This window comes from Heterocephalus glaber, unplaced genomic scaffold, assembly GCF_053883595.1.
Source record: "Heterocephalus glaber isolate CG9 unplaced genomic scaffold, H.glaber_assembly_v1.0 deba00001600, whole genome shotgun sequence".
Taxonomy (NCBI): domain Eukaryota; kingdom Metazoa; phylum Chordata; class Mammalia; order Rodentia; family Bathyergidae; genus Heterocephalus; species Heterocephalus glaber.
The window spans coordinates 3,217,014-3,229,385 of record NW_028258372.1 but is presented as its reverse complement, the minus strand read 5'-3'; the positions used below and the strand labels follow the sequence as shown (position 1 = coordinate 3,229,385).

Below are 12,372 nucleotides of genomic sequence, written 5' to 3'. Positions count from 1 at the left end.
TATTCATTGTGCCTGAGGACATATTTTTACCGGTAGTATACTAAAGGGGTCTTTTCATTGTGCCAGATTAAACCATTTTATCCTTTACAGATTGAATTAGAACATCATCTTTGTTGTTGATGAAAATCTTGTGCATGCCATTTAATTTTCATATATATTTATCCATAATATTTTCTTCTTTATAGTATAGTAGATATTTATGGTTATCAATTTCTCTCTGACAGCAGACACTGTTTCATTTCATGGATTTGCTATGAAGTATTTACCTATTCATAGCTTTCTAGAGAATACATGCATTTATTCTTCTCATAGCTTTCTAGGGGAAATCCATGCATTTATTCTTTTCTCATTGGGCGTTAGGATAATCTAAGAGTGAGTTGTTCAATTTACAAGTAGGTCAGATTTATTTATGAGTTACTTGTTAAAGTTGTTTCTCATTTTTGTCAGATATGAGCAGAGGATGAAGTATAAAAACTACATCATAACTTTTATTCAGGCTTACTTATGACAGTTACAGGACAGATTTTTGACAAATGTTTCATAAACATTGTTCTGTGGTGGTTTGATTTATAGAATGAGAAATATAAAAATGTATACACACAATCAATTTTGTTAATAGTATTATTTACTATTCCTATATCTCCATTTATTTTCTTTTAGATCTGCCTGATTTGAAGTATCACGTATCATATTATGGTAATCTTTTCCCTTTTCTTTTTTTTTTTTTTTTTCCAGTACTGGAGATTTTTTTCCAGGGCCTTTGCACTGAGCTACATCCTGAGCTTTTTTAAATTTTTTTAATTTTGAGATAAGGTCTTGCTAAATCTGTGAATTGCCCTGGCTGGGCTTAACTTGTGCTCTTCCTGCCTCCGCTTTGCAGAGTGCTGAGATTATATGCATGTGCCACCATGCCTGGCCTGTGGTACAGTTTCCATTGTGCTTCTGTTAATATTTGCTTTCTGTATTAGCTGCAGTGCCATTTGAAGCTTCTCGGTCCATTAGTGTCACAGCTCTATAAGTTGCATCACTGGATAATAATGGCCCACTTTTCCCATCTCCTGCTTTTAAGTCCTCCCTTGATCTTTCTCCTGAAATCATTTATCTTGTTGGTTGCAGATAAGTGTCTCTCAACCTTTTTCTCATTGTCATCTTACTTAGAAGGCTTTTAAGGCCTTTTTCCCCTTAATCTCTTCTCCTCATGAAATTTTAATACAATAGATTCATTGTATATGTATTGTGTTTATACCTGTGTTTTAACATTTTTAAACAGTAAGATTCTCTCGCCTCACTCAAGAACCAGCTCTCAACCCCTTTGGAGGTGCACAGAATAGATTCTTGGTAGACCTATATAACGTGTGCCTTCTATTAAGTCTCCTTCTTTAGCAAGTGTGTCAAACACTTATACACTATTTCCCATCATGCATTTCTTCTCCTTTCCACTCTCTTTGATGGTATTAATACTTATTATTTGATTATCCTTTCCTTAAATCCGTTCCTCATACGGGATATGGAAGCGCTGTAGTCTCAAAATCTGTGGGTATCTGTAATGCTTCTTTTTCTCCCTTTAGCAGGTGAAGTAGAAGAATAGATTTTCTCGGGCTTGAGTCTTTGTCTACCATGGAGCTCCTGGTGGTGCACATGATTAGCTCAAGTCTCTTTCTCTTGATAGGTAACTTTATGTTTCTTTTGGCCAGAAAATTATAGGAGTTTCTTTATCCTTTGTGTTCAGTTATTGTATAGAATATGCCTCTCAATATGTCCCTCTACCTTAAATGTTCCTCGATCTTCAGATGTCTTGTCAACTTTTCTTAGATTTAGATCTTTCCTCCACTTGGACAATTTTGTCCTATTATTTAATAGTTACTTTTTGCCTATTTTTCTTTTCTAATACACTGATTATCCACATGTTATGTCTTCTTGATGTATTTATCAACCTTCCCCCATCCTCTGTGTGTGCGTGTGTGCATGTGTACATGCACATGGATGCTTTGAGATATTTCTTTTATTTTGTCCTCAGGCCACCAGCTGAGGCCCCTGCCAATGGCCAGCCTGCCCTTTCTTTCTTTTTTTTTTTTTTAGGTACCGGGGATTGAACCCTGGTCCTTGGGCTTGCACAGCAGGCGGCAAAATCACTGAGCTAAATCCCCGGCCCTAGCCTGCCCTTTCTTTACTCCTCATAGTGAGTTCATAGAGTGTTAGTCCCAGCCACGCGTGACTGTCCCTGAGGCTCATTCTGTGTTTTAGCTCCAGTTCCGTCTGCATCATCAGGTACCCACTGTGTTTGTGTTGCTCAGCTTTCCTTCACTGTAATCAACTTGTAAAGAGAAAATGGCTCATAGTTTTGGAGTTTTCAGTCCTTGACTGACTGGCTTTTGGCCCAGTGGCAGGCAGCACATCATGGTGGAAGCATGTAGAGAAAACCACTCACCTTATGGTGAAGAAGCAAAGAGAGAAGGAAGAAGGGGCCCAGGTCCCACAATCCCCTCCAAGGGCACCACCCAGTGACCGGAAAACCCCCACCACCCCCCTCTGAGAGGCTCCACCACCTCCCAATAGTGCCATGCTGGGCACCGAGCCTGTGACACAAGGATTTTTGAGGGACACTTAAAATCCAAACTATGGTGCAAGCAGCATTCGAGCATCTTCTCTTGTTGCCGGGTCCCCTTAAATGCATTGATATTTAATTTTATCAGGTGATTGGTGGCTTCTTCCTTTGAGGTGAAGGAAGGTAGAATGGAAGTGTAACATGAAATGGTTACCAGTGCCCCATTGGAGAGCACCTCCCCCCCTCAATACCTCATTCTCCTGGCCCCAGGCCGAGGGAGGCTGCCTGGGCTCCTGCCTGGCCTCCTGGAGTTTCTGTTAGAAGCTCTTGTGGGGCAGAGAACCATTCTTCAGGACCCTGTCCTCCCCAGAACTTGACTTGGGGTAACTGATTGCCCTTCCACTCCCGCACTGCATGGCTTACTAGTGTGAAAGGGAGCCTAAATTAGAATGGAAGGAGTGATGGAGACTTGGGAGTTATTTACTTTCCGGAGTGCGCCTTCCTTTTCCAGCTTTAACCTAACAAAATGGTCATGTGGAGAGAACTACACAGAATCAGGAGAAGAGACATAGGTGCTAGGCCTAACTTGCCTGTATTAAGCTGTGTGACCATCAGCAAATCACTTGATTTTCCTATACATCTCTGTCCTTATTTATAAAGATAAGGAGATTGGGTATCTATTGACCTCTGAGACTCACTCTCATTTTGAAAGTTACAGCATACTTTACAATGATCAGGTGGGGGTGGCTTTCCAGTTGTATTCTCTGCAACCTGGGAATTCCATAAAGGAAAGCAGAAATGTCAGGCTTAAGTTTTCATTTGAGCAAAGAATTCAACTGCTGATGCATGTTTGAAAACCACCACCATGTTCTCCATAATCCCTAGAAGTCATTTTATCAAGCAGGACTTTCTTCTTATCTCTTTTTGATATTTGTGCTTTTTCCCTTCACATTACATTGAGCGCACTACTTTCTCCAGCAATTGTTTTGAGTCAACAGAAACAGGCAGCATTTATACCCTTCCACTTTCTTGGAATTGAAAGGATAAGAATACGCACCCTAAAATATGCCTCTCTGGCATATACATTATTTTGAGATAAAAGCAGTTGAAAACAAGCACATACAAGAAGCACTTTTTACCGCTCCCTAACTGCCTAACAATAGAGTATGTATTTCCCCTTTTTAAGGGAAATTTGCATTCATAAGGGAAATTTCCATTTGTAAAAGGTGTCTCCATCTTAGGAAGAAAGCTATTCCTACTGACAGCTCCTATCACTTGAGAAACTCAGGAGTCTTATCTCACTGGGGGGTAGCAGGACAGCCCTAAATTCCAGTGCATTTCCTCTCACCTGGCTTTCTCTGTCTAGAAGCCTGAGACCCCTTTCACTGTTCAGACTCAAATGGTTAGAAGCCTCTGTCACTGGGCGCCTCCTTGAACCTCATTTCTTCCTGGGCTCCCATACCTGTGCGTGCGTGCGTGCGTTCGTGCGTGCGTGTGTGTGTGTGATTTAAATTTAACATTGTTCTCTCATTAATCTGTCTTTTATCAGTTTGATTCATGAGAACAGCCAGTGAGCTGGGAGGTTCACTGGGGTGGAGGAAAAAGTTTGTCTCCCCACATGGGCTTGCACGGGTCACTAAGCACCCTCTCTGAAGTCACCAAAGGCCTGAGCTGGGTCTCTATCCTTGGGGCATACCTTCCTACCCGGACCGACTGTGCATCATAAGGGTTTTGCAGGCTCATAAAAAAACTTGACTTAAAATAGGTCGGCATGCTGGAGCCACTGTCTTTGAGATGATTTAAGCTTGAGATGTTGGCTAATGTTTTTCACCAGAAAGGGCAAGAGTTTAAATTGCTGATGTTTAAAAGCTAAGGGGGCTTTTGCTATTTCTTTATTAAAAAATGATGAGTGAGCTTAAGTTAGAGAGCACTAAGCCTCAGTGCAGAGCTGTGCGGAGCAGGTATCTCATACCTCTGGACGTTATTACATTCTGAATGTGGGAGCCAAAATGACAGACTGAAGACGGGAGATTTAATAGAGCTTTCACCTCAAGCCTCCGTACAGGAGTTCTGCCACCATTACGATTACATTTGTAAAGATTTCTTGGTGTAAGCAATCAGCACATAGGAGCAAAACTAAGTGGCTTTGTTGAAGAATGCTGGCCCACAGTCACCCCGGACATAACAGAGTCTGTGTGAATGGGAGGAATACAACTCCTATAAATGTGAATTGTCTGGGCTGTGCAGACTTCAGCCTGAGCAGTGAGTGCCAGGAGTGAGGGGACTCCTGGGAGAAGACCAGAGCTAACCAAAGGGGCCGCGTTGGTGGGGACCCTGAAGAGCCATGGAGCCCCAAAGTGGAGCAGGAGCCGAGGCTCTCCCTGCTCAATCCCTCACCTCTGCCTAATCACTGTGAAACTCACTCTGACCCTGAAATCACCAAAGCCTTGTCCTTCTCTGTCCTTTTTCTGTCTCTCTGTGTGCCTCTCTGTCTTCTCCTTTCCCCTCCCCACTCCTGCCTCTTTCACCTTCTTGGAGAAGGTGTGTCTAACTGCCAGGTGCGCTCACGCAGGGGTACCTGGTTTGGGGTGAGGCTGCCTCCTGGCTCTGGGATGCGGAGTAATTTAGTTGCCTGTGATGAGCCCCACTTTGGGCAGTCTTAGTTTCTGTCAACAGGATGCATGGCATAGGGTTCAGCTCCAGCTCTGTCCTCCAACACCCCAGGTACACGGACTTCGGCCCAGGGGGCTGCTCCTCCTGATATCCAAAGCTTTAGGCTCTAATCTTTGGCTCTTCTCCTTCCTAAGGCTGACTTGCAGGACTCACTGGTCACATCTGCATTTTGTCCATTCTGTCTTCCTAGTCAACTAATCCTTCATAAATAACCATTATCAGCAACCCATTTTTATCAAAGTAAGTTAAGATTTTGCCACCTGGGAGCCATTAAGACCCAACCATTACCTATCTGGTCCTTGAAGGTATTTGTGTTTATGGTGCAATAGCAAAAAAAAAAAAAAAAAAGTCAATAAAGGAAGACCATTTCCCTTTTATGATGAGGAGAGAGACTCGATAAAAACACAGACAGGAAATTAAGTGGGGTAATATTGCAATCCCTTCCCGGAGGTAAGGTAATGTGTGCGGACCTACCATTATTGCCAGTCTCCTCGAGATTGAGATTTATTATAAAATTTATAAGCTTGTGAAATTTTATAAGAAAAACCTCCATTTTTATTTTGTTATTTCAGTTATTTTTAGCCAGAATATTAGTTGAATTCAGTAAAACAACTTTTAAATGAGAATGAATTCTGGTAAATCACTGATTATTAACCATAATTCCCCCATAATAGCTGACACTTAAAAGATATTTGTAACTAAGTTTTAATCTCATAAAACCTTTTAAAATAAATATTATCATCATCTACATTTTGGAGAGAAAAAACTTGAGGTTAGTGAGGTTAAGAAACATAACTTGTAGGGCTGGGGGTGTAGTGTAGCTCAGCAGTACCGCTCCTGCCTGACAAGCACAAGGTCCTGAGTTTGATCCCTGGTACCAGAAAAACAAAAGAAACATAATACGTAACTTGGAAAACCAGCTGAATCTAGTTCTTTCTGAAACTCTTCAGTGTTTTCTACTGCCTCTTTATGTGTAAATAACTACAGATTTAAAAAGTAAAAGAAGGGTAGATTTGCATTATAGCCCTGAATCTATTATTGCATTGATTTGCTAAATTGTTTTCTGACTTTCTTTGTCTTTGAATATTTTCTTCCAGGGTCAACGTCTTTTTGAAAAGTTGCTCCAACTGACATCACAAAATATTGAAATCAAGCTAGTGAGTGATGTGACAGCCGATTCAAAGGTATTAGAAGCCTTGAAATTAAAGGGTAAGACCAAGGTTGATATGCTACTCTGCCACTGGCTTTTCTGTTTAAAAACCTTGAGATTTTTAAATAATATATAATTTATATAATTAAATAACATGATTTCTTCATAATAAGTACATGTGATTTAGTACACTTCTTATTTCTCCTTTGAAAAATAGCTAGATTCAGGAAGGAACTAATTAACTGATACTACTGGGATTTTTTCAAAAACTAAAATGCCAAAGAATCTACTTGTCATTAAATGATAATTATTTAGAAAGAAGAATCTTTTTTTTCTCTGAACACTTCAGTGATGTGATTCGAAAGAAGAACAACTTCTCATTAGAACAAACAATGGATTTTGTTTTTCTCTTGCCCATCAAATGAAAATTCTCTTCATCCTCCTTGTTCTTTAAAATAATCTAGCCTTGGGCCAGGGATTTAGCTCAGTGGTGCCGCCACCTGCCTCACAAGTGCAAGGTCCTGAGTTCAATCCTCGGTACCAAAAAAAAAAAAATAATAACAATAGTAATAATAATCTAGTCTTTTCAACCAGTATTCTATAGAAAATTCAGTTTAGAAACCCTGAACTTTAATAAGTTAAATTAAATTAAAACTGACCATTCCTGATAGAGAGGTAAACTGTAAACCAAACCTCTTAAAACTGCTTCTCAGTAGAGCAGTAATCATACTTGATGTGAATGGAAATTCAGAGAATTCAGGTTATACTGTATTAGCTTAAAAACCATGAAGATGTCTTTAACAGAACCTTTGATAGCTAGTGCATTCATTAATGGGAAGTGTTCCTGTCCAAAGGAAGTAAATAAATAAATAAACAAAAAAGTTGTATTACCTGAAATAGGAAGGGATTATGCAAATTAGTTTTACGTGTAATTTCTAAAGGAAATCAAAACCTGAATGATGCTGGAGAAGAATGTTTGGAGTAGGCAGAGAGGATATCAGAAACCGTATGCTTAGGTGTGCAGCATGATAAAATTGCAACCCGAATGGAAGGAAGCAGTAGCTGTAACATGGCGTGAAAAGGTCAGATGATTCGTCCTTCTGACCTTGTGTGCCAAGAGGTAGTGAGCTCACCTCTCACTGGTGGCTTAAACTCTCACTAGGTGCTGTTTGGTATTTTTCAAATTTTTTTACATATTTCTTTTCATTGAAAATAAATGTAAATATATACATATATATATATGTATGTATGTATTTGTCATGTATAACATGTTTTGAACTATGTGTTCATTCTGGAATGCCTAAATTGACCCAAAGAAACATGCATTATTCCATATATTTATCTTTTTGTGTGTAGAGAGAACATTCAAAATCTACTTAGCAATCTTCAGGAACATAAACATTGTTACTAACTGTAGTCACTCGGCTGCACAGAGCTCTCCCTTTTTTTCCGGAGCTCAGTCCAGTTGCACAGCCGCAGAATCAAAGTCATCCAGGAGCTGGGGCTGGGGATCTGCATGCTGAACCTCCACGCTGTGCCTCCTTCTGATGCTACAGTGCTCAGAGGCTCAGGAGCTTAGCTCAGTCTCACAAGTGTTCGTTCATTTGTTAGACTCAAACATGCGTCTTCCTCCCCACCCTTCTTTTCTGCACATAAGCCCACCAGTGATTAAACCTAGAGCTGAGTGTGTGCTGCACAGATCCACTTTATGGCATGTTTAAGGAATTGGTAGAGAACTATTTCATGAGGTTTGGTTTGGCCAAAGCATTCATGTGTCAGATTTGGAATTGACAGATAGGTAGGTAGGTAGGTAGGTAGATAGATAGATAAATAGATAGATAGATATGTAGATAGATAGACAGACAAGTAGAAAGATAAACTAGAAATAGATGCATAGATGAAAAGTAGGTATATAGATAAAACAAGTAGAGATGATAGATGATAAGTAGATAGATGAAGATAAATACAGATGATAGAAAAATATAGATGATAAATACAGATGACATACATGGATAAAAGTAGGCATAAAAATATAAGATATAGATGATACATACATATAGGTGGTAAGTAGGTAAAGATAGATACAGATGATACATAGATATAGATGATAAGATTGTAGATCTTCAAAGTTAAAATAAAAGTTCTAGGTTTTTCTATCTTTTGAACAATATTGTCTCATTTCTTTTGTTTGTTTGATTGGCTGGTTTTCGTTTGTGAAGAGACAAGTCTTGCCATGTTGCCCGCGCTAGTACCAAACTCCTAAGGTCATGCATTCCTCCTGCCTCAGCCTCCCTGTAGCTGGGACTACAGGAGTGAGAATCTGCAATCAGAAATGTTGTCACATTTCTGTTACCCTTTGTTCGTGAAGACAATACAAAACACCCTGGAGTGGCCTCTCCACCTCTGTGACATGCGCAGCCATCCACCCCCTCCATGTCTTCTCACGTGCCCCCTTGTGACTAAGTCATACATTTGCTGGGTGATGGACTCAGACTCAGTCTGGGATTTGAGTAAAATGACATTTGGGACTCCCCCTCACTAGCACTGCATGGCAGGCAAGGAGCTAATTAGAGCCTCTTCCGTGTTGCCTAATAATCAATAGCCACAGGGTCCTAATGAGCATCTTCAGCAGCAGACAGTTAATTGATGCTTACTTGTGACCATATTTTATTCACGTAAAACATAACTTTAATATTTGAAATAAGTCTACAAACTTTTCACTCATTGTAAAAACACAGGCTGAGGTGGGAGGATCGCTTGAGACCAAGAGTTCAAGACCAGCCCAGGCAGCACAGTGAGACTACAGCTCAAAAAACAAGCAAAACAAAACAGAAAACAGGGAAAAAACATAAAAGGAAAGTATGTTTCAGCATAGGAGTTGTACAGACTTTATAATTTAATACAAGCTGCTCCAGTTTCCAACTTGAACATTTTACAACATGATTTTTGAACTATTTACTCCAAATCAGTGGAGTATAATTTGAGATTTTATGCTTATTGGGGTTTTTTTTTCCTTAATACTTGGGTCTCACTGCTTTATGATTATTCTGAAGTCTAAATCTATAAGAAGCTACACACATATATTATTTTAATGTAAGCATTAAGAAGTATATGTTGGTAATTTTCCTGGAGTAAACTGTGTTTCTGACAGTTAAGGTGGACTGTCAACCTGATTGGCTTGGGAGCCACCCGGGGGATTAGTAAAGGACATTTCTGGGGGTGACTGGGTGGGTCATGGGGACATGACTTTTTTGACATCTGGTCCGTGCTCTGGCACTGTTCCCCTGCTCTGCTTCCTGGCCACCTGCTCCGCCACACCCTTCCACCATGATGTTCCTGTCCTGGAGCCAGGTGACCACAGCCTGAATCCCAGGAACCTTGACCCAAGCTATCCCCAAGCTAGTGCCATGTATTGTGTCCCAGGAACCAGGAAGGCTAATGCAATGTTATTCCAACGCCTTTCGTTCCCCTGCCTCAAGTGCCGTGGTGAAGGAGCCCAGCCTTTTCCTTGGGCTTCTGTCATCCTGGTGAAGGGCCATCAAGAGCATGGACTCCCCCAGGCAAGAGACTGATGTGGCCGCCTTCTAGTAACTCTGCTCTGGCAGTGGCAAAGACAAAGGTCAGGGTGCCCATGCTACTACGAAGGCCCAGTCCCCTGTCCATCTCCACCTTCATTCCACTCCTTCTCAGCGGGAGAGCTGGCTGGGCTCCTGCCAGAGAGCACTGAGGCACATGCCCTTCTTCTTCTGCAGCAGTCAGAGTTCACTGCAAGGAATTCCACCCTCCTCCTTTCTCTTTGCAGCACACCACGGTAGTCAGCAGCAGCGCGGGTGCTGCTCAACCTGCACGCTTTTGAATATGTTCTGCTTTCGTGATATTTAGCAGCGTAATTAGCGTAACATCTAGAAGCAGGCACTTAGGTGTCCTATAGCTTTGTGCTGTAATTGTAGACCTGTCAATGCTATGTGATGCAACCTGAGGCAAGTTACTTTCTCTGAGCCTGGTGTCCTTTTCAGTAAAATGGTGATAAGAATAGCCTCCCCAAGGGCTATGGGAATTAAATTAGGTAATATATTAAAAGCATCTGGTGATAAACTGCTAGTAAATGACATCCATGGTAGCCATTGTTATAATTTAGCCAGAGGTGTTATTTTTGAATCTGATTGTCAGCACACCTTAGTAAAGATTGGATTCACTTCCGCCTACAGCACATGCCTAGCTCTGTGATTTCCTAGTGAAAGAAAGACCTGCTTCTGTTGTGTGCTGCAGAGCATCCTGGGGAAGCCAGCTGGTTCATCCGCCCTTGTGGCTGTGCCGTCGCTCCTGAGTCTCCACTGTATGGTGGGAACCGGCCAGCCGGCCACACTGGTCCCACTCCATCTGTGTTTCCAGTCTCTGTTCTAGGAGCCCCCCAAGTTACGTTTGCAATTTGATGTGTTTAAACTTCCAGAAGAGTGCATCTGATACATGTAAGACAGTCGTGCCAGTCATCCGTTTGCTTTAAAACACAGAATCTCGTGCCAGAAGTTCTGTTTTTATCTATGATACGTAAGAGCCTTGGCAGGTTTGGCATTTTCAAGGAAACGATACGCACTTCTGCAAGGGAAGTTTAAACTGTTCAAGCTAGTGGCGGCTTTGTGCATTTCCATTTGGAGGTGCTTAAGAGCATGTCCTTTAAGAGGTAAAGAGGAATAAAGGTATACACTTAATAAAGGAATAAGTAATAACTTTTTCCTGAAAGCTTCCAAGGTTCCTAGGGATCTTGTGGCCACCATTTTTAGCTACTGGTTTCTTGCTTTCTTGCTGTTAAGTTCTGTGAGACCTTCCCACACCCGGGTTCTGATGGGGACTATTTTGCAGGCGTTGGGAAGTTCCTGCCTCACTTGGTGTAGCCACCCTGAGAACACTCATCGTGTGCACAAGTTAATGAGCGCTCTCACTTCTGTGACTAAGTCCCTGTTTTCCAGGTGGGCACCTTAATTGCACCTGCTTTTTTAATCAGTGCTGGAAGAACTGGTGTGAGCTCAGATGCCAAGCTCTGTTTCTCTCATCAACAGCAGGCTGCCCTAATATCTCTGTGCCCTCTTTTTTCCATACTGTATTTTATCTTCTTTAAAAAACTAACTTCCTCATTCTTATGCTTGATCATTCTAATAACTTCCTCTCCCTTCATCCCCAGCAATAGCCATCCCAGTAACTCACAGCTACCCTACCAAGTCTCCTAACCAGCATCATTCCTTCTTCCTAAGATTCTGTCTTTTACTCACTAAGAAAAACAAGCGGCCTAGAGGACAGCAGACTAGGACATGTCCAGCACAGTACTTCATGCCTGCATGCGTGTTGTCTGTCCAGCCCCGTGTCCAGCTCCTCTCCTTCGGCCCCAAAGGCCATCTGTGGTTCTCTCCAAGGCTGATCCTTCCACCTGAGGCAGCCAGTCACACTTTCTCTGGGATCACACTCAGATTTCCTCTTTCTTACCTCAAGGTACACTCTGCCTTTTAAATCTCTCTCTCGGGTGTGGTGGCCCGTACCTGTAATCCTGGCACTCTGGGAGACTGGGACAGGGGAGTACACACTTGAGCCCAGCCTGGGCAACTTGGTGACTTAGTGAAACCCTGTCTGAAAGAAAAAAAAAATTAAGGGTTGGGGATTTAATTCAGCACGAAGGCCCTGGGCTCAATCCCCAGTAAGAAAAAAAATATCTATCTCCCCTCAATCCATAAACATACTCAGTCACCTGGGGGAAAGAAGAAGACCCAGGAGCATCCGTCCTAGATCCTCCTGGCTGCTCCTCCTCTCCCCCATCTTCTCCTGTTCGGCTTCACCCTCTGTTGCCTCCATTTTCTCTTCCCCATCCCTGTGCAGTCATGAAGCAACAGCAGCTGCTTCTGCCCCGACTCCACTGAAAATACTCTGTCTAGACCACTGGGGCCTTCTGGTGTGAAACTCCTAGGAGACATTGCAGACCTCGTATCCCAGGATCCCTCTGCAGCTCAGAAAGCTG

The 12,372-nt window shown here is 42.0% G+C and overlaps 1 protein-coding gene across 5 annotated transcripts in view; it reads left to right on the top strand.

Annotated features, from left to right (window-relative positions):
- The window catches only part of Pld5 (phospholipase D family member 5), a 365,640-nt gene that overhangs the window by 233,387 nt on the left and 119,881 nt on the right, over nucleotides 1-12,372 (top strand). For all 5 annotated transcript variants that reach the window (XM_087194269.1, XM_004853520.3, XM_087194270.1 and 2 more), the window contains one exon: nucleotides 6,316-6,427. In XM_087194269.1, coding sequence (XP_087050395.1) covers nucleotides 6,316-6,427 — 112 coding nt within the window. The remainder of the gene's footprint in view (nucleotides 1-6,315; nucleotides 6,428-12,372) is intronic.